General features: G+C 40.1%; 1 protein-coding gene and 1 long non-coding RNA gene across 3 annotated transcripts in view; one reads left to right on the top strand and one right to left on the bottom strand.

Annotated features, from left to right (window-relative positions):
- LOC142652910 (uncharacterized) overlaps positions 1–23499 on the bottom strand; it is an 854242-nt gene that overhangs the window by 458339 nt on the left and 372404 nt on the right. The window lies entirely within an intron of this gene.
- ANO10 (anoctamin 10) overlaps positions 1–23499 on the top strand; it is a 298943-nt gene that overhangs the window by 114679 nt on the left and 160765 nt on the right. For both annotated transcript variants that reach the window (XM_075827148.1, XM_075827147.1), the window contains exons 9-11: positions 1974–2156; positions 8343–8534; positions 9496–9624. In XM_075827148.1, the coding sequence (XP_075683263.1) occupies positions 1974–2156; positions 8343–8534; positions 9496–9624 (504 nt within the window). The remainder of the gene's footprint in view (positions 1–1973; positions 2157–8342; positions 8535–9495; positions 9625–23499) is intronic.

The raw sequence follows: 23499 nt of genomic DNA, 5'->3' as shown, positions 1-23499 counted from the left end.
ATATATGTGTGTGTGTGTGTGTGTGTGTGTGTGTGTGAATAGACACACATACATACACATATAAAGTAGAGACGGGTGTACTTTGCTACGCTTTTATGTCAGTCATTTATAGTTAACAGCTGCCTTTCACTTTCATTAATATGTATATGTTACCAGCAAAGTGTGACGCTAAGATATTGTATAGAATGACTAGGTGTTCTGTGTTTGTCAAAGTATCAAAAGGGGTTATTTCATTCTGACCTTCTATACTTTGCCTAGGGATTTTAATAGAATGCCTAGTTATTCTATACAATGTCAAGCAGGTTTCTTGGCAAAGTATAATATAATAGACAACAGGGACCCTTTATCAACTAGTGTTTCTATAGAAGGTCTAGCCGTTTCACACGTTGCTTAAAACAAACTTGGTAATCTACACTATACCGAGGAAATCTGTAGAGATGGATTCATTAGTATACGTTGTCTAAAGGTTTTAGGTGTTCTACAGAATGCCCAGGCATTCTATACAAGGCCTTAGTTTCACACATTGCCAGGAACATATCCATACCTACCATGACTAATGTTTATATTTACACAAGCATACTGGAAGGATTTCATGTAAAGTTTGGCAATTTTTAAGTTTTATCTACAACCTGAGATTCAACTGTTTTCAATGAAAAATTTCCATAATTGCTACACACATAAAGGGCTTTCTCTGGAGGCCGCATGGTTAAACATTGACCTATAATAAGTTGACCATGCAGGCCACCAGAGAAATCTGAGTGGAACCGACAGGAGACGAAGTTGGTTAAATTTACTGTAGTTAGCCGACTGGGCGTGAATTACAGTGAATCTACCCAGGTGGGGCCATCTTTACTGCCTTTGACGCTGTCCAATCAGCGTGAGGCAGCTTATGACAAGTCAGGCCCATTTTGTGAGACCATCCTGGGAGGAGACTTCGCATCAACCATATTTTCCTCTGACTGACGCAGCGGAGAATATCGCCGGGCAGTGGCGAACACCAGATGACAATAGGATGCGTATTACCATAAGTGACTTTCCACCTGAAGTCCACATTGAGTTTTATAACCTGATGAACCATTTGCGTAAATTCTGGTGGCTTTGCAAAATATCTGTCCGCTATACGAAGCCCTGGATCTAAAATCCATTCAACAGAGAAATGAAATAACTAAAAAGAAATACAAATGTTATAGGGGTTTATGTGATATTAGCGGTAGGGCTTCCTAAGATTCAAAAATGAACCAAAACAGCCTTGACGGGACTTCAGCTTTGTAATGCATAGCATATCCCTTTCCTATTCAGTACCTAGTATGAGGTTTCATGGACCGGTCTATGTGGATGTTTGTTTGTGTATGGAACACGTCCAGAGAACCATTGTGTGGGGATGGATATATAACTACACACACAAATATCCATATAGAGAAGTAGTCCCTGACATCTTGGCTCGGGTGCTAAATTGGAACAAACTATGCAGTATGCTACAAAGAAGCAGTACTGAGGTTAGTAGATGCCATTTTTTAGTACTGGACAATCCCTTTGCTAGTTGTGTTGTTTTTCTTTTGACTCAAAAAGGTATAATGCATCAAATTATTACCTTGAGGCCTCATTTGATAAAAATGTGGCCTTGTTACCTATGGAAACCATTGAAATTTCACATTTCAACCATTGTAGTTAGGAAAATGATGCTGTATGGTTGCTAGGGGCCTGGTTTCCTCTTGGTCAGTGTTGATATACGTCGTCTCTGCGCACTTTGGGGGAAATTTATTAAAGTCTTTGCAAAGAAAAAGTGATGCAGTTCCCCATATCAACCAGTAAGATACCACCTCTCATTTTTCAAAGGTCTTTTGAAAAATGACAGCTGTTTCATCACTGGTTGCTATGGGCTATTGCTGTGATCAAGGTCTAAACCTCTGTATGAACGCCCAGTTTAGGAGTATTTTTTGTCTTATAGTGTTTTTTCTATCTTCTCGATACAGAGCTTGGCCACATTACTTATCACCTCTCAGATCCTTAACCAGTTTGTGGAGGCTGTACTTCCTTACTGGATGCAGAAGAGGTACAATAGACAAATCAAAAACAAAGTAAAAACATTGAAGGTGGACACAGAGTTCTCCCTGTTGGAGCAGGTTCACCTTGAAAAAGAGATGGATACATATCTGGTAAGTACCGCAGTGGTTGAGTAAAGATGTCCACACACTTGTACCGATTTAACCCCTTAATACTGGGAGGTATTTTGGGCTTTTTAAAGGGCATCTATCATCATACTATGCTAAAGAGGTGATCGGTGTCCCTGATCTACACCCAGTGCCTCGATTCCCACGTCTTACACACCAATATTCTGGTCGAAGGGGTTGGAGCAAAACAGGGAGGGTTAAGGGGGAAGACGTCTCCGTGAACTTAGCTTCTGTCAGACTCTTCCTTGTTCGGCTTCTCCCGTCACAACATCGAACACAACTGGCTTCCGTGTGCCCGGGGCTGCCCCATCACCGCCTCATTAATTTATTTAATTCCTGGGTCCCTAAACGTGTCTATGGCCAGCTTAACGCATTACTGGAGGATCAGGCTACACACAGAGGTAGTTTGTGGTCTACAGCCATGTAGACACATACTAACTATGGACTCGGCATCCCCCCTTAAATGAAAGGAACGTCATGAGTTTTAAATACAGACTACAGGAGCGCCACGAGAAGGAGTGATCACATTTTTTTCCATTGAACACTATCTTTCACTGGACGTCTTGGTGGTTACCGGTCGCCGGTGCACACTCCAGAGACTTGCACACTGTTAAAATACGAAGCCATTAAGTTGAGTTGTGCCGACCTTTCTGCACAACCCTAGAGGGTGAGTACCGCTCAATACGATTGACTCACCCATATCCATGAATCTCATATAGCACCTTTTGCATCACTTTGTTCATGCAATATTACCTTAGAGGAGTGCCTGTTTCTTTCAAGGAAGCGTCATACTAAGCGGCACTGTGTAAGGGCAGCATAGTATGGGGACAAGTTCACTCTACTATTAATCCAAAAAGCACAAAAAAAAAGTGCTGTATGGATAATAGAGCCTATTCGGGAATACAGTGGACTTACAGTTATGACTCAATTGTGTTCATGGGGAGGGGCACTTCCCACGTCACCCACCCCTCTCACCAGTGACTGGCGGGCTGCCATGTATGCATGCAGAAACAGAATCAGACCTCAATTACTGGTGAGAAGGCTGGGGGGGGAGCGCTCCTCTCATAAATACAGTGGACTCATAACTAATAAGTCTGCTGTGTTCTTTATTAGGCTATTTTTTGGACTAATTGTAGACTAATAGTGCTACTTTGGTCTCTATACTATACTACACATATATAGGGTAGCATAGTATGAAGACAAATCCGCTTTGAGACCCACCTCCTCTCCTACCGATAGTACATGCTTTTAATTTGTTGTAATGCATATTGGGTCATATCTGACAATGCATTGAAAAGATTTTTGGTTTTAAATTCAAAAATGTTTTCTGCATATTTTCCATCCAAACTGGTGGTGAGTTACTTGGGTACTACCTGGCGTAGTTCAGTAGCTGCACTGTATTCCTCAGTCGAGGAATTGTGCGCCATTTTGGAAATACAGCACATGCTACACTGTAATAGCATAATGGCGTTCTGTGTGACAGTACGCCAGTATTAGCAAATGTACCCTGTTTTGCACAACCACTTCTGTGACCTCCTGGGGTGTCCAGCTGTCATTGACCAGTATTAGTATTGAGGCTGGACATGCAACAAACAGGATAGTCATGACACAATCTCTGTCATTTTCATTTAAAAGTGAACAAATTATCTGCCATTGTTAAAGCAAAGGTCCAGCAGTCTGACAGTTACCCATAATAGTGGTGCCCAATAGTTTGGCTGCATTGTGGCTGAATACCACTTAAAGAGACTTGTTAGCGCAGCACAGAGTAATACAGGAGCTTGGAATTTTTTGCCTACCTGCCACTTATATGAGGGCTCATAGAGTGACACTGTGGCTGGCTAACAGTGGCGGATTAAGTAGACCATAGGCCCTGGGCTGTTCCACTAACTTGGCCCCCCCTTCCCCAATGCCGCTCTGCCGTGTCTATAGTGAACACCACCTTTTTGTGCGAGCATTGACAAATGGGTGTTACGATTCCTCTTGTCAAAGGGTTGTGTCCCTACATACTGACAGTATCCAACCAGCGCTGACAGTATCACACTGTGTAGGGACACATTCTCTTGACAATGGGAATGGTAACACACATTTGTCTATTAGTCCTGGGTACACAAAGACTTTATGTGGAATACAAGGATTTCCTACATCAGACATGTCAGGAGAAGGACAAATTCTCTATAGATCCAGTGACTCACAAATGACGTCTTCTCTGATGGGAGTCGTCTCTTTTCTTCTCCATCTGACACAGACCGGTATGGCGACTTCTCCTGATGAGACGTCTTTGCTCCTCGCTTCTGCAGTCATTTCCAGCCTCTATAGAAACACAAAAATTCAGACACCAAGGCCCAAGACCATACATTACAACCCCTTAGTAACCCCTTTTACTCATACTAATAAATTAGAATGCATACGGACCCCAGACCTTCTAAACTATTGCCATCCCCAGACCACCCTAAGCAAATACAGACCCCAGAACAAGCACAGACCCCATAACAAGCACCCTAAACAAATACAGACCACAGAACAAGCACCCTAAATACAGACCTCGGACCAGACCCCTAAATACAGACCCCAAACCTGACCCCCTAAACTAATACCGACCCCAGACCGGGCCCGCTAAATACAGACCCCATAAACTAATACAGACCATATCCCTAAATACAGAACCCAGACCTGACCCCATCAACTAATACATACCCCAGACCCCCTAAACTAATACAGACCCCATAAACTAATACAGACCCCATACCTGACTCTCTAAACTAACACAGACCCTAGACTAGTTCCCTAAATATGGCCCCCAGACCTGACCCCATAAACTAATACAGACCCCAGACCTGCCTCCCTAAACTAATACATACCCCAGACCCCCTAAACTAATACAGACCCTAGACCAGGCCCCCTAAATACAGACCCCATAAACTAATACAGACCCCATACCTGACGCTCTAAACTAATATAGAACCCAGACCCCCTAAATACAGACACCCATAAATGAATACAGAGCCCAGACACCATAAATATAGACACCAGCCTCGTAAATATACAGACCCCAGACCTCCTAAATACAGACCCCCATAAACTAATACAGAGCCCAGACCCCCTAAATATAGACACCAAACCCTGTAAATATACAGACCCCAGACCTCCTAAATACAGAACCCTAAATATACAGACCCCAGACCAGACCCCCTAAATATACAGACCCCAGACCTCCTAAATACAGATCCCAGACCAGACCCCTTAAATATACAGACCCCAGACCTCCTAAATACAGATCCCAGACCAGACCCCTTAAACTAATACAGAACCCCAGACCTCCTAAATACAGACCCTTAAACTAACAGAACCCAGACCAGACCCCTCAAAATATAGACCACTAAAACTAATACAGACCCCTTAAACCCCTTAAACTAATACAGACCCCAGACCTCCTAAATAAAGACCCCAGATGAACCCTTTAATACAGACCCCATACCAGACCCCCTAAACTACTACAGACCCCATAAATACAGACAACTTCAACTTATAAAGACCCCAGACCAGAGCTCCTAAATTCAGACCCCAGACCAGACCACCTAAATACAGACCCCAGACCACCTAAATGCAGACCCCCTAAACACAGACCCCTTAAACCAATCCATGATCCCCTCATACTTACCTAGCAGCTCACCTCACCTCACAGTCTTCTCTCTTGCTGCTGTTGTAGGACCTGCGGTCATGTGACCAGCAAGTCTCTAATCAGTAACAAGAACTGCAGACATAATGTCATGTGACCTTTATGTCTGCTGGTCTTTTACAGGACATACACAATGCCGTTTAGTCGCTATTTTTGCCGCGATTTGCGGCAAAATCGCAGTAAAAACGCATTGGGCTTGGGGTGGTCGTAGGGCCCCTCGGGCTCCAGGCGGACGCCCAAAACGCCCAATGATGATTCGCCATTGCTGGCTAATATATAACGTCAATGCATCCTGGACGAAGGGTTTGGCATTTACACAAACATTTGACATTCATGTAGTGGGAAAACAAGGATTTCCATTTTTTTTCCTCTACTGGGATGCAAAAATAAATAAAAATACAAGGTGAACTTTTAGAAAATCCATATATGTGTGTCTCTACCCTTCTTCTGAAAAGCAAAAGGAAGACCCCTAGTGGCTGGCAGGGATGAATAAACAATGAGAAAGAATGTGCCGAGGCACAGAGGTCCCAATTTCCCAGCCACCATAGAAATGGTGTCAATGGTAGCAGTTAAAATATAACTTTTATTAGTGGATCAAACAGACAGACAGCAACACAAAGTTAAAATTGTATCAAAAGACGGCTCATGTGTATCGTAAAGATCAATGTGCACGCACCCAGCACATCGCTGGATGCAATGAGAGAGACCGATTCGGCAGCTGCAGACTGCCGTTCGTAGGATCAGTCCCACACAATTAGAGCAAGTGACTAAGCCGTCAGTGATTATTAAGATGGCGATAGCCCCCCCGACATGTTTCGTTACAGAAGCAACGTCCTCAGGGGATAACACGGGGCTAATGCTAATGCTAATGCAGCTGCCGAATCGGTCTCTCTCATTGCATCCAGCGACGTGCACATTGATCTTTACGATACACATGAGCCGTCTTTTGATACAATTTTAACTTTGTGTTGCTGTCTGTCTGTTTGATCCACTAATAAAAGTTATATTTTAACTGCTACCATTGACACCATTTCTATGGTGGCTGGGAAATTGGGACCTCTGTGCCTCGGCACATTCTTTCTCTACCCTTCTTCTGGCTCTGACTGACTTCTTCATTGGGCCACACACCCAGTTCATCCATTTGAGGCCCCCGGAATGTGTCACATGATGTCACACTTATTATGACATCATTAGTACAAGGCCTTGATATGCTTAGCTTTTATTCAATGATGATATGTTATCATTTAGTGATAACTCTGGAATACTTCCATTGAAACTTTGTAATCATACAGGATATCAGCACCCAAGACCGTGTGCCTTTATCTTTTTCTCTGTTGGTTTTTTTCTTTATTAAGTTATAAAGATTTTGTTTTCGGGTATTTTGCATAATTTCATTATTTTACTGTTCACATACACCTTGAGATTTAAATATGCATTTTATCAGATGTTTTTCTGCTTCTTGGTAATTTAAAGAGGCTCTGTCACCAGATTTTCAAACCCCTATCTCCTATTGCAGCAGATCGACGCTGCAATGTAGATAACAGTAACGTTTTGTTTTTTTTTTAAAACGAGCATTTTTGGCCAAGTTATGACCATTTTTATATTTATGCAAATGAGCCTTTCCTATGTACAACTGGGCGTGTTTAAAGTTATGTCCAAGTGGGCGTGTATTGTGTGTGTACATCTGGGCGTTTTTACTTGTTTTACTAGCTGGGCGTTGTGAATAGAAGTGTATGATGCTGACGAATCGGCATCATCCACTTCTCTTCGTTACCACCCAGCTTCTGGCAGTGCACAGACACACAGCGTGTCCTCGCGAGATCACGCTGTGACGTCACTCACTTCCTCCCACAGGAACTTCATTGCGTCGGTTGAGCGAGGACACACTGTGTGTCTGTGAACTGCTAGAAGCTGGGTGGTAACGAAGAGAAGTGGATGATGCTGATTCGTCAGCATCATACACTTCTATTCACAACGCCCAGCTAGTAAAACAAGTAAAAACGCCCAGATGTACACACACAATACACGCCCAGTTGGACATAACTTTAAACACGCCCAGTTGTACATAAGAAAGGCTCATTTGCATAAATATAAAAATGGTCATAACTTGGCCAAAAATGCTCGTTTTTGAAAGAAAAAAAACACGTTACTGTTATCTACATTGCAGCGCCGATCTGCTGCAATAGGAGATAGGGATTTGAAAATCTGGTGACAGAGCCTCTTTAAGTTGCAGACTGAATTAAACTAGGTAAATCTAAAACTTTTCAGGTTTTGCTGAACTCGTAAATTGGGCTTGTATATCCTATGTTTTACGCCACTTACTCGGCCATCATAAGCAACGATCCCAGGAGATCTAACACCGTTTAACTCTTTGGAGTTAATGTTATTATCAACTGTGACTGTGGTTGCTCTTTAACTTTTAATCTATTATAATAGCAATACTTTGTCTTTAAAGTTTCTATTACGATATGTTAACCTTCTGTTCTCCTTTTCAGGGAACTTTTGATGATTACTTGGAGTTATTCCTGTTGTTTGGCTACGTCAGTCTCTTCTCATGTGTATATCCACTTGCGGCCCTTCTTGCTGTTCTTAATAATGTGACCGAACTGTACTCGGACGCATTAAAAATGTGTCGTGTGTTCAAGCGTCCTTTTGCTGAACCTTCCTCCAGCATTGGAGTTTGGATGGTAAATATTTGCAGCTTGACTTCACCATGTATTACTTTTTAATTAGCTTTTTATGTTTCTCAGTTTAGCTGACCTATTACTTTGCTTAGTAATCCTGAGTAACAGCCTGTATTATAGACCAGAGCTGTATTCACAGTTCTACTGACGGTGTACAATCGGTTAACTGTAGCTGACATCCTGTAATGCAGTGGACAAGTATTTTTTTTTTAATGTGAGATTACTGTACTGTGTCTGGCGTAAAGACTTTGCTTTCAAAAGTTCAAGTCACCTGAGAAAGACTAGAGCCAACAAAGAAATACTGGGAGATTTCAGTTCTGAAGCCTGCAGAATTGTGAATGCAGCTCTAGAATGTAATATAGACCTCAGGATCAGTACAAGATAAGTGATTCAATGTTTTTACAGATTCTATAAACTTTTTATATACCGTAGATTAATTATATATGTCAAATGGTGTCTGAATGGGTGTGTGAATGTATATGCAGCACTTATGTGTCAGTGCACTGCTGCATAATATTACAGGAATTGCACTGGAGGGAGTATTGCTCTAGAACCACGTGGTGGGTGGCATAGTTTTAGGAAGCACATAAATATACTTCGCAAATCAGAATCTCCATGGGCTTCCAACATAAGCTGTCATGCAAATTGGACCTACTGCATTTATCTTCCTCATGAACACCCTGCTTTGGGTATTCACAACTGGATCATATACAGTGTGTCGAGTACCCCTAAAATGTGATCACTAAAACAATTAGTTTGTCAATATTTCTGTGCTCGGTGTATTAAGAATGCACATGAAAATAAAAAAACAGTTAATGTTATGATTAAGAAGTCATTTAACGGTTGAAACAATATATTACAAAACTTTACAAGTGGTTTTTGTTAGTAAAAGATGATTGTCATTGCGGAGTTACTGAATCTGTGTGCCTTATTTGTTCTTCTTTTTTTTTTTTTTTTTAATTAGTTGGCATTTGAAACCATGGGGATAATAGCAGTAGTTACCAACTGTACTCTTCTTGGGATGTCATCACAAGTTCATTCCGTGTTTCAGGACTCAAGACTAGACCTCTTTTTGACAGTGACAGCCATAGAGGTACTGTGTATTTCTCCCATTCAGTTATTACCTTGGTTTATGTGTGTATTTTATTGCAGTAATTACAGCTGGGTTAGTTATTACACAGTCGAGTCCCATTATTACGACCACCAGCTAATATCCAGAGTAACCGCCATGTGCAGCACGGACAGCAGCAAGACGGGCTGGGAGTGATTTTAATAAGGGGCTGGTAGGTTGTCTCCAGTATCTGGAGCCATGCTGACTGCAGTGCATCCCACATTTGCTGGAAGGTGCGTGGGGGGGTCCATAGTGCGAACAAGGCGATCGAGGTGGTCCCAACGATACTCAATTGGGTTCAAGTCTGGCGAATTAGGGGGCCAGGGAAGTACTTGGAAGTCTTGGTCGTGCTCTTCCAACCACTGTCATTTCTAGCCGTGTGACGTGTCGCATTGTCTTGCTGGAAGTTTCCATCTGCCCCAGGGAATACAAACAACATGTATGAGGGGACGTGATCTGCAATGGTGGACTCATACACAAATTGGTTCAGAGTGCCGTCCACATGGATGAGTGGGCCCAGAGAATGCCATGAAAAAATTCCCCAGACCATAACGGTGCCACCACCAGCTTGTGTTCTTCCAGCAATGGTTGCAGGGTGTTGGTTCTCTGATTTTTCTGGCCTGACATGCCATCGTCCATCCGTTCGATAAAACAGAAAATGTGACTCATCGGAGAAGGCAACCCTTTGCCAATCATCGGTGGTCCAATTCCGATACTGCTGTGCAAATTGAGGCCTTTTTTTTCAGATGCACCTTTGTTAGCATAGGAGCAGTGACCATTCGTCTGCTTCGTCGAAAGTAGGAGGAGGTCATAATATTGTGACTCGACTGTGTATATTCAGCTCTGTTTCCCAGTGCAATGGCCAAAAGGGCTTGAAAGTAAGGCACACTTTTGAGTGCCTGCAATGTGCTTAGGGCAGTCATCCTTTCCCCAACTCCTTTTCGTAAACAAAGAGCAGTATTTAGACAGCCGAGGCATTAACCCCTTAATGACTGGGCCATTTTGCACGCTAATGACCAAGGATTAATTTTTGTTTTTTCACGGTCGCATTCCAAGAGTCATAATTTTTTTTTTACTCCGTCGACATAGCCGTATAAGGGCTTGTTTTTTGCGGGACGAGTTGTATTTTGTAATTGTACCATTTTTGGTTGCTTATAATATATTGATTAACTTTTATTAACTTTATTTTAGGAGTGTATTGAAAATAAGCAGCTATTCCAGCATTCATTTTCACGTTATAAATTTACGCCGTTTACTATGCAGCGTAAAAATAACATGTTAACTTTATTCTATGGGTCGGCACGATTACGGGGATACCAAATATGTATAGGTTTTATATGTTTTTTCTACGTTTGCACAATAAAAACCCTTTTAGAAAACAATTACTTGTTTTTGCATCGCCGCATTCCAAGAGCCGTAACGTTTTTATTTTTCCGTCGATGTGGCCGTATGGGGGCTTGATTTTTGCGGGCCAATGTGTAGTTTTCATTAGTACTATTTTGGGGTACATAGGACTTATAGATACATTTTTATTTAATTTTTTATGGGGGGAATGGGAGAAAAGAGCGAATTTTGCCGTTGTTTTTTTCGTTTTTTTTGGACGCCGTTCATCCGGCGGTTTAATTAATGTGTTCATTTTATTGGTCAAGTTGTTACGATCGCGGGGATACCATGTATGTGTATGTGTTATTTGTTTTGACACTTTTACTAAATAAAACTAAGTTTTATTTGATTTTCACTGTAATTTTTTATTTATTTTTTTCACCAACTTTATTTAACTGATTGACATTTTTTTTTTTAGTCCCACCAGGGGACTTCACTATGCGATGTGCCGATCGCATATATAATGCTTTGGTATACTTAGTATACCAAAGCATTATTGCCTGTCAGTGTAAAACTGACAGGCAACCTGTTAGGTCATGCCTCCGGCATCGCCTAACAGGCAGTTGCGGAAGACAGACCTGGGGGTCTTTGTTAGACCCCCGGCTGTCATGGAAACCCGACGGCGACCCGCGATTTGTTTTCGGGGGCGCCGATGGGGTGACAGAGGGAGCTCCCTCCCTCTGTCAAACACATTAGATGCCGCTGTCACTATTGACATCGGCATTTAATGGGTTAAACTGCCGGAATCGGAGCGCGCTTCGATTCCGGCAGTTGCAGCAGGAGCCAGGCTGTGTATAACAGCCGTGCTCCTGCCGCTGATCGCGTGGGTACAGTGACAGTACCCGCGCCATCACAGGACGGATATATCCGCCGTCCTGCGCGAACTAGCAGCTGCAGAGGACGGATATATCCGTCCTTCGGCGTTAAGAGGTTAAAGGCTATGTACACCTTTTTTAAATCGTTTTGTATTTTTTTTAAATAAAATGTGTGTTTGGTGAAACTTTCTAAATATATTTTTGAGATATAGCTACTTTTGTATCCTGTATACACAGCAGCTGTATCTAGCACTGAAACCTGTATCTATCAGGTCAGCAGGAGATACGCAGGATCCACCTTTTATCGATCACGTCTAAGTTATGAACTTAGATGTGATTGGTAACAGCTGGTTCATCCAATTTGAACAACACCTTTTTGTCTGAAGGGTCTCATAACGATAAGCAGATCATAAGGTTTTGCATTACTAGGACCCCGAGTAATCAACTGTTATAATCGAGGGAACTTGGCAGCAAGTGTTCAATTTCCCTACAGTGCCACCACAGGAGAAATTGCAGCATTACATATGCACAGAGATGTCGGGTCATCTAAAGTAAGGGATGCTCTTTTTAACTGCTCTGGCTATTAGATGAGGATCCTGACTTAAGAGCCCCTTCTATTAACTCAGAATTCCCTAGTAGGATTTTTGACTTTTCTAATCAGGCAGCACCTTTTAAATAAAATACGAAATGTAATTTTAGCAAAATCAGTATTTTAAAAGCCTAATATTTATTGCATACTATATATTGATGTCAATTGTGGCTAGAAATGTCCCTCAGCTCCATGTACTTGTCACCGGTATGTAGATGGAAACAGATCTGTGTGATGATCGTTGTGCATCATTTTGCCGCAGATGAAATGTAAGTGTTTGCAATCTGTTCTAAGTGTTTCTCTGGCTGCCTGAGCAGTTTTGGAGTGAGTGTAGCAAGATGGATTTTTTTATGAAATGCAGTGTCAATATGGAACTGTCATGGCCACTTAAACACCATCCCATTGCTTATTGAAGGGAATGAGGAGTTTAGAAGATGTCCTATAAGTGCAGAGAAATTACATGGGCTCTTAATCTAAGCGACATTCATAGAAGAGTAAAATATTGTGCTGGAATTGAGGGCTAGTTGAACAACTACTATTATTATTGTGTATGTACATGAGTGTCAGACCCATTTTATAGTGATTTTAAAATATGCACTTTTTGGTACAGAAGTATTAACCATTATATATATATATATATATATATAATATATATATATATATATATATATATATTGACTGCCATTTAAGAGCCTCAATCAAGAAAGCACAGTAATCCATGCTCCTTCAAATTTTTAGATTTTGTTCCACCCTAGCCACTTCCCTGAAACCAACTTGTTTGAATTATCGGGACATTATTGTGTAATCTGTGCCCAGACCTAGTACTGTCAATGATGCCGTAAAATCCTGCCCTCTCGTTTGTCAGGGAGATTTGATGGTGATATCGGCTCTCCTGTGTGGCTTTTTGGATCGAGAGAACCATCTTGGCACAGGGAAGTGGGGAAAAATTCCCTGAGCAGATTAGGGAATGTTTTCCCTCTTTTATGCTGAGATCCGCTCCTCCTTTTTATCCAAAAATATGTACGCGAGATCGGAGCTACTGAACTTGATCTGAAAGGAGACCTAAGCCGGGTTTACACGCAGAATTTTGTGTCCTAGTCTATAGAAATACTTTGAGCTCTGCAGTAAACACAATAACATTCCCTTTAATCCCGTATTAATGGCTTTTGCACGGTTCTCTCTGAAAAGAATTATGATAATAAATGGAAGCAGCACTTAGCTCTTTCAATAAATTTCATAGAGTTTAATGGAGAGAGCCACGCGCAAATGACAACTGGCGGATACTTTGCATCAGCAAAGGCTATGCCATAAATGCTGTTACTCACGCCTCCTGAGGAGAACTAACTAGAAACGCGCGTCGAGGCGGCATTCACGCCAGTTACTGCACTGCACTTTATTTCAGGTGAGTAAGAATTTAATCTTTTCTTTTCCTTGCAAGGCTTCAGTACTATATGCACGTATATATTTGATGTCAGAGGCTTTTCAAGGTGATGATTCAATACATCTCTATTGTGATACGTATATCCGCCACGTATATTCCTTGCCACGCTGCTTTTACCTAATGTAGCAAAATAATATCATATCTCACTCCATGGAAACCAATGTGGCGTTGTATATTTGGGTTTTGATATAATTTTTTTTATTTTTGTAATATATTATATATTTGTGTTTTTATCTTTGATGTTGCTTAAATTAATAAATAAACATCTTTTTGATACAATATATACATTCTAGTCTATATGCTCCTTTTGTTCGATTTTGGGCCATAAATGCTGTGGCTGTGCCATAAATGCTTCATACTCCTTTAACCTTAATAACCGGCCTGTTTTGGACCTACAGGACCGTTATTTTCTCATCGATGTAGATGTAGGAGGCCTTGTTTTTTGCGGGATAAGTTGTAGTTTTTACTAGCAACATTTTGGGGAAGATCTAATTTATTGATTGACTTTTATGAATTTTTTTTAAATAAAAAAGTGATTTAGCTATTGTGATAGCATTTTATTTTGACGCTGTTTACTATGTGGTATAAATAACATGTCAACTGGTTTCTACAGATTGTTTCGATTACGGTGATAGCAGATATGTGTAGCTTAATTTTTGTTTTCTTTTGGGAAGTTTTACTGAAAAAATAGTGTTTGATAGAGAAAAAAATGTCGCTGCATTCCAAGAACCACAACTTTTTTTTTTTTCTGTTGACCTATGAGGGCTGTTTTATTAGCTTTTTTATTATCTTTTTAAAAGAAATGAGAAAAAAAACAGCAAGTCCATTTTTGGTTTTTTAATAAATAAACTTTATTACAAAAAGAAGGAAGGAAGGTAGGATCCAGCGCTGAGTAGCGTTAAAATGGAAGTTTTCCAAGTTTAATTAGTTAAATTAAAAAGAAGAATGTCCAGTAGTATTGGTCCTAGGTGTGTATGAAGTGGAGGGGTAGTATCCTCTGGGCCTACGCGTTTCGGACGACTGCCACGTCCTTAAACTTGGCTGTTTAAGGACGCGGCAGTCGTCCGAAACGCGTAGGCCCAGAGGATACTACCCCTCCACTTCATACACACCTAGGACCAATACTACTGGACATTCTTCTTTTTAATTTAACTAATTAAACTTGGAAAACTTCCATTTTAACGCTACTCAGCGCTGGATCCTACCTTCCTTCCTTCTTCTCGTTGTTATCCGTGTGCCGACACGAGGATCCGGGCGCCAACTACGACACACTGGAGTGTGTCAGGTGAGCTGGAGGTTCTCTCCCCATGTTCTATTTTTTGAAAAACTTTATTACACTTTTTATTGAATTTTTTATTTTTTTTGGGTTCCACCAGGGGACTTGAATTTGCAATAAATATAATGTATATTATTATCCAGAAGATAGGAAAAACATCGGCACTACTTTGGCTCTTGAAGCACTAGGAGTCCCAGTAATAGACAGAAGCGTATATCTGGACAGATTCAATTAAATCCACAACAGGTGGTCGCGTGGTGCTCAGTGGTGAAAAGGTTAAGTATAAGTGCAACAATATTGGTAGAGAAAATCCTCGGCACTCGCCATTCAGTCGACAGAATGGTGAGTGCCGTGGATTTTCTCTACCAATATAATGTATAATATATAATAAGTTTTATTACCTTTCAGTGTGTCATGTCATTGGCTCCAGCTGTCTTTGTATCTAATCGGCACCCCTCGATCGCGTTGCGGGGGTGTACCAGTGGGCTGACAGAGACTATGAAGTTTCTTAGCGACTGCGGCTTATTAGTCGATAAACAGGCAGGATCGGAGGTTTCTCTGACCCTGGCAGTCACAAACAGGCTATCCATGGTGGTTGTGCGGACACAGCTGGCTGTGCCTGCTCGATCCCCAGGACTAACTATTATATTCTATTACTGTGAGAACACTGCAATTAGGACATAAAAGTATGTTCAACTATGGGAGGTGGTTAAAGGATCTACGTAGATCCACATAAATCACTTTTCATTGGTCCCAATATACTGTATTGCAGAGCCAACTAAAATACTGGTCATTATTAACGTGAATACAAACTTCATTCAAATGCCTGATCTTATTTATTTAATCCCCCCCTCCCCCCAAGTGTTTTGGGTTTTTTTTTATTCCAAGAGATGAAAACAAAGTTTTTGGGTATGTTCCAGTCATTATACCGACGTCCCAGGACCTTCATCCCGATATGGTAATCTAAATAGAGAGGGCAGACATATATTTCTTAATATATCTCTCTTACAGGGCTAATAACAATGCACTGACGTTGTCACAAAGGTTAGCTAGTCCCGTATATCCCGATCATTGAATAATATGCATATCCTTGCTCTATATTGTACTGTTCACCTCCAGCTGTTCTTCCGTCAGCTTCTTTGTTGAAAGTCACAAATAATCCTGCTTCTTCATACCCTTGCAGGCTGCAGTTGGATATATTTCATATCAAGCTGCTGTATCCTGATCTGACATTGTTTTTGCTGTCTATAAAGAAAATGACTGCCAGTGCGAGGATTGTAGTCATGGAAATGGAGCGCTTGCTTGGCCCACCGGTAACAGCGTGTGTCAATTTAGCATGCTTGATAATGAATTCCTAATCTTTGAGAAGGTTAATCAGCGCCACAAATGACTTAAATCAACCTATTTCTTCCTCTCCGTCTGCTTTCTCGGCGCCTACTTAAGTGTCTTGAAAAGGGCTGCCAATCATAAGAAAAAAATATTATTCCAAATTCTTTAGAATCCTCATATTTCATTGCAAGTTAATTGTGAAGTGTGTATTTTCATGACCACATTCCTAATCCACAGCTGAGCTTGGCAGCGGTGTGTGAATACTTTGTTTGCAGTGCCCAGCAGTCTTTTAATATAATTTTTTATTTTTTTTTTGTCGAGTATGTATATATCTTGCTATTCGTGATATGTTTTTGTTCACTTTCTGGCAAGTACAAGAAATACATTTTTTACAAATTTTGTGAATGCAGTTTTAATTCTGTCTTTTTACAAAATAGTGTGCAGTACAATGTAAGATCATGGTAGATGGATGGACATCGGAGACAGATCGCTTCCCTCTGATAGACTTAATTGGTAAACTGTTTCACTGAGGTAGATAATATTGATTCATCGGTTTGTACGAGATTGATGGTCATGCAGTCATCATGTTAACGGATTGTTGTTTTTTCGATCTCTGTAAGGCATTCATTAGAAATTAAATATGCACTTGTTTTAAAGCCAATAGCGGAACATTATATGTATAAGGGCTCATTTACACGAGCGTGTGCGTTTTGGGCACGCAAAAAACGCAGCGTTTTGCATGCGCAAAAGGCACTTAACAGCTCCGTGTGTCAGCCCCGTATGATGCGTTGCTGCGTGATTTTCGCGCAGCCGCCATCATTATGACACTCCGTTTGGATGTTTGTAAACAGAAAAGCACGTGGTGCTTTTTTGTTTACATTCATAGTTTGACAGCTGTTGCGCGAATCACGCTCGTCCCACGGAAGTGCTTCCGTGGGACATGCGTGGTTTTTACGCACCCATTGACTTCAATGGGTGCGTGATGCGCGAATAACGCAGAAATATAGGACATGTCGTGAGTTTTACGCAACGGACTCACGTTGCACAAAAATCACGGACTGTCTGCACGGCCCCATAGACTAATATAGGTGTGAACGACACGCGTCAAAATCACGCGCGTTAGACGGACGTATATCACGCTCGTGTAAATGAGCCCTAAAGGAGACATACCAGAAGAAATTTAGGAAAGGCCCTTTAGTGTACATTAATCCCTTAACGACTAGCAACAGATATATCCATCACGAGTGGGTGCTAGTTCCTGCATCATAACAGATTGATCCGTCACTCGGATCTCGTGGGTACTGCCACTGTTATACACAGTCAGGCTTTTGCCGCAACTGCTAGAATTGGAGAGAATTCCAATTCCAGCAGTTTAACCCCTTAGATGCCACGGTCAATAGCAACCTCGGCATCTAAGGTATTTGACAGAGGTAGCTCCCTCTGTCACCCCATCGGCACACCCGCGACTTTATTGCGGGGCACCGATGGGTTACCTTGGCATCCAGGGGCCCATCAAAGATGTTTTAACACTGACAGGCAATAATGCTTTGGTATATATACTAAGTATACCAAAGCATTATATCTGCAATCAGAAGATCCAGTGTAAGGAAAAAAATCGGGGAAATCCAAGGGCGCAGCCGTATCCAGATAAAATTGTTTTTATTTGTACATAGAACAACAACAAAAAGGATTGTGTTTCGAAGCCGTACCGGCCTCTTCGTCAGGTCAGAGTACAAGTGATTGTCCTACGAAGGCACACAGTTTATATAATCCAAAAAACAGATGACTACCGGGTTAAGTCAGAGGTCAGATTAAAAGGCGGGTTCAAACAGGTTGTTCTCAACGAAATAGGCCTGTTAACCCCTTAAAAACTTGTATATATATATATAAACACATATATATATATATTGATAAAATCAACCAAGTTTATATAGAATTAAAAAATAGTAATAAAAGTGTATATATATACACATAGAAAAATTACATTAGAAATTGTTAAAACAATTGCATTCGAAAGAATATATCTAAAAGACATGGAGCATATACATATATATACACACACACAAAAACACGTGAAAAGACTATCCAAAAAGATGTAACTTCCTATATGCGCTAATTGGAAATATACAAATAAATAAATGAATGCCTAGACATAAAAACAAATTAGTGCAGAGGATAAAAATGACATTAGGAGTGATCACATCATATATCTATATCCACTATATAAAAAGACAAAACGTGTTATATAATGGTCTACTTGAATTCATTCAGAAATGTCGGTTTTTGTGTTTTTAGTTTGAAGATGGTTTTATTATATTCATTCAGACCTGTCGGTTTTAGTGTTTTTAATTTGTGGATAGAAAAATATTGTGTTTTTAAAAAACAAAGCAAAATATTATACAAACGTTTTAAAGATAAAGGGTATCCAGATACACTATTAACTGATGCATATAAGAAAACCTCTGCATTGTCCCAAGAAGACTGCTTAATAAAATATACCAACAATGTACTAGAATATGGCAGTGTACCTAAAGAACAAAATGATGAGAAGAATCGAGATGATTTCGGTTTTAATTTTATTACACAATATAATACAGCGAATAAGAAAATAGGAGAGATATTAAAAAGGCATTGGCATATATTACAAAATGACCCGTTTTTACAAAAAACCTTACCTCCAAAACCACATGTAACGTTCAAAAGAGCTAGAACAATAAAAAATATTCTTGCTCCAAGTCGGGTGAATCTGTCTTTTTTAAAAGACTCGTCACAAAAAATACAACTATACGACCCACTATTAGAAAAGGGGAGCTTTAAATGTGGACAAAATAGATGTCTTTGTTGTAAATCAATTACGGACAAAACATATACTTTTAGATCACACCAAACAGAAAAATCATTTAACATTGAAACGAAGCTAAACTGTCGATCTAGCTTTGTGATCTATCTTATAAACTGTATATGTGGTATTCAATATGTAGGAAGGACAATTCAGCCCCTACATTGTAGACTGAATAAACATAGGTTTAATTGTAAAAATAAATTTTTGCTCCATAGTGTCTCCAGACATTGTACTATAGCACATGAGGGAAATTTTGCATGTTTTACTATCACCCCAATCGACCAGATCTCAGTAAGTTACCCTGACCGTTTTAACGTTCTTTGTAAAAAAGAAATATTTTGGATCTATAAATTAAAAACACTGAAACCGGCAGGTCTGAACGAACTCAATGAGACCATTATTTAATGCAGTTTTTTGGCTCCATATATAATGTATGTAGACATGAAATGGGATCTTTCCAAATATCATTATAAATTTCATAATACTTTTTTCTATGTCTAGATATGTATTCTTTTAGGTGCTTATATGTTCTCATCCAGCGTATATATAGAGTATCTTATTCATATCCCTTTTTGGATGGTTTTATCCGTGATTTTAAGAGAGCTGTTTCTAGTCATTATCCCTATTGATTAGACCTTAGTCACTCAGATTGTTACAATATATTTTTCTATCCACAAATTAAAAACACTAAAACCGACAGGTCTGAATGAATATAATAAAACCATCTTCAAACTAAAAACACAAAAACCGACATTTCTGAATGAATTCAAGTAGACCATTATATAACACGTTTTGTCTTTTTATATAGTGGATATAGATATATGATGTGATCACTCCTAATGTCATTTTTATCCTCTGCACTAATTTGTTTTTATGTCTAGGCATTCATTTATTTATTTGTATATTTCCAATTAGCGCATATAGGAAGTTACATCTTTTTGGATAGTCTTTTCACGTGTTTTTGTGTGTGTGTATATATATGTATATGCTCCATGTCTTTTAGATATATTCTTTCGAATGCAATTGTTTTAACAATTTCTAATGTAATTTTTCTATGTGTATATATATACACTTTTATTACTATTTTTTAATTCTATATAAACTTGGTTGATTTTATCAATATATATATATATGTGTTTATATATATATATACAAGTTTTTAAGGGGTTAACAGGCCTATTTCGTTGAGAACAACCTGTTTGAACCCGCCTTTTAATCTGACCTCTGACTTAAAGAGGCTCTGTCACCAGATTTTGCAGCCCCTATCTGCTATTGCAGCAGATCGGCGCTGCAATGTAGATTACAGTAACGTTTTTATTTTTAAAAAACGAGCATTTTTGGCCAAGTTATGACCATTTTCGTATTTATGCAAATGAGGCTTGCAAAAGTACAACTGGGCGTGTTGAAAAGTAAAAGTACAACTGGGCGTGTATTATGTGCGTACATCGGGGCGTGTTTACTACTTTTACTAGCTGGGCGTTGTGTATAGAAGTGTCATCCACTTCTCTTCACAACGCCCAGCTTCTGGCAGTGCAGCACTGTGACGTCACTCACAGGTCCTGCATCGTGTCGGCACCAGAGGCTACAGATGATTCTGCAGCAGCATCGGCGTTTGCAGGTAAGTCGATGTAGCTACTTACCTGCAAATGCTGATGCTGCTGCAGAATCAAGTGTAGCCTCTGGTGCCGACACGATGCAGGACCTGTGAGTGACGTCACAGTGCTGCACTGCCAGAAGCTGGGCGTTGTGAAGAGAAGTGGATGACACTTCTATACACAACGCCCAGCTAGTAATAGTAGTAAACACGCCCCGATGTACGCACATAATACACGCCCAGTTGTACTTTTACTTTTCAACACGCCCAGTTGTACTTTTGCAAGCCTCATTTGCATAAATACGAAAATGGTCATAACTTGGCCAAAAATGCTCGTTTTTTAAAAATAAAAACGTTACTGTAATCTACATTGCAGCGCCTATCTGCTGCAATAGCAGATAGGGGCTGCAAAATCTGGTGACAGAGCCTCTTTAACCCGGTAGTCATCTGTTTTTTGGATTATATAAACTGTGTGCCTTCGTAGGACAATCACTTGTACTCTGACCTGACGAAGAGGCCGGTACGGCTTCGAAACACAATCCTTTTTGTTGTTGTTCTATGTACAAATAAAAACAATTTTATCTGGATACGGCTGCGCCCTTGGATTTCCCCGATTTTTTTCCTTACACTGGATTTATTCAGCGGATATTGAACCTCAAATCTCCGGACTGGGAACTGTGGCTGCAACCGACTCTGACAGAGCTACCTCTGAATGCACGTGTGGGATGTTGTGCTCCTAGCATAACATCACCAGGTCAGTACCCTTGACCATATACATTTTTTCGTTATACATACAAATTCAGGCACGATGTGCGCTTTGTTTTTATCTTTATTTCCATAGCGTGATGCAATCAGAAGATCGCATAGTGAAGTCCGTTAGTGGGACTAAAATTTTTTTTATTAAAAACTGTTAAAGTTTATGAAAAAAGAAAAAAAAAAAAAAAAGATTACAGTAAAAGTATAAAAACAAGTGTTAAAAAAAAATACACATATACTAACTCCGCGATCGTTATGACTCGAACAATAAAGTTAACACATTAATTAACCTGCCGGGTGTATGGCGTACAAAAAAAAACCCCGCAAAAAACAACAGCAACATTTCTTTTTTTTTCCATCCCCACCAAAAAATGTACAAAAAAAACTTAAGTCCCATATACCCGAAAATAGTACCAATAAAAACTAAAGCCCACTAAAAACAAGCCCACATATGGCCACATTGATGGAAAAATAAAGTTACAGCTCTTGGATTGCCGCGATTCATTTATTGTGAAAACGTAGTAAAACTTAAAAAAAACATACATTTTTGGTATCCCCATAGTCGTACCAATCCATAGGATAAAGGCAACACGACATTTATACCGCATAGTGAACAGCGTAAATTTAAAACACGAAAAACAATTCCGGAATAGCTTTTGTTTTTTTAAATTCCCTCCCCAATTGTTTTTTAATATAAGTAAATCAATATATTATATGCACCCACAAATGGTGCAATTGAAAAATCCAACTTGTCCTGCAAAAAACAAGCCCTTATACAGGTGTGTAGACTGGAAAATGAAAAAGTTGTGACTCTTTGGATGCGACGGTGAAAAAAATAATGAAAATAGGCCTGGTCATTAAGCGGTTAATGTTCTGCGGTTTTCGCATACATATTTGCTTAGAATAATGTAATAGTTATATGTTGTGCCATGTGAAGGTTATTTTATTTATATGACATACATTGTTCTATTCCAGATGTGTCTTAACTGGTTTCTCATGAATATACGAGTGACTCCACATTTATCCAGCCCCTTCAGAATACATAGTTTAGCAGCTTCCTCTACAAGCGGACAGCAGGCTGACCTGTCATGTGCTGTCACGTACACTGCTGAGCAACAGTGATCATGATTGGTCAAAGCAGGTCTATAAACTCCAGTTTATAGACTCATTCAAACATACAAGACAAACACCTTAGACTCATTTGTACCTTATTAAACCTCCTTAGAAACGTGTCAATGAGAGGCTGAAAGTAATTTTGAATAATTTTCTTAGGCCCCATGCACACGAACGTATTTTTGCGACCGCAATTCACGTGCAAATCTGTGGGTGAATTGCGGCCCAATTCACTTCAATGGGCCCATGCACACGACCGTGGTTTCGATGGTCCTTGCATTGCCCGGGAGCCTGCACCGCAAAAAGGTTGGACATGTCTTACTACGGAAGATTTTGCTCTGCCTGCATGCCGATTTTCGCTGCATTTTTTGCCATTGAGCGCCGCAGGCGAAAAACGCAGTGAAATACACTTTTTCTGCCTCCCATTGATGTCAATGGGAGGTCGGAGACGTAAACGCCCGAAGATAGGGCATGTCGCTTCTTTTTCCCCGTGAACCGTTTTTCCGCTTGCGGAAAAAAACACCTTTGCCTTCCATTGAAATCATTTTCGGCTGTTTTATGGCGCGATTTCTGACATGGTTTCCGCGTCAAAAAACTTGTCAAAACTCTGTGTTAACTGACCCTATTAAGATAGATCTTGTTGTCACTTGCAAAAATAACAGCCATACCATAATAAATAAGTAAAATAAACAATATTGTTTTTTATTTTACTACATATT

This window comes from Rhinoderma darwinii, chromosome 5 (genome assembly GCF_050947455.1).
Source record: "Rhinoderma darwinii isolate aRhiDar2 chromosome 5, aRhiDar2.hap1, whole genome shotgun sequence".
Lineage (NCBI taxonomy): Eukaryota > Metazoa > Chordata > Amphibia > Anura > Rhinodermatidae > Rhinoderma > Rhinoderma darwinii.
The sequence above is the reverse complement of the archived record's forward strand: the minus strand, read 5'-3'. Positions and strand labels throughout refer to the sequence as shown.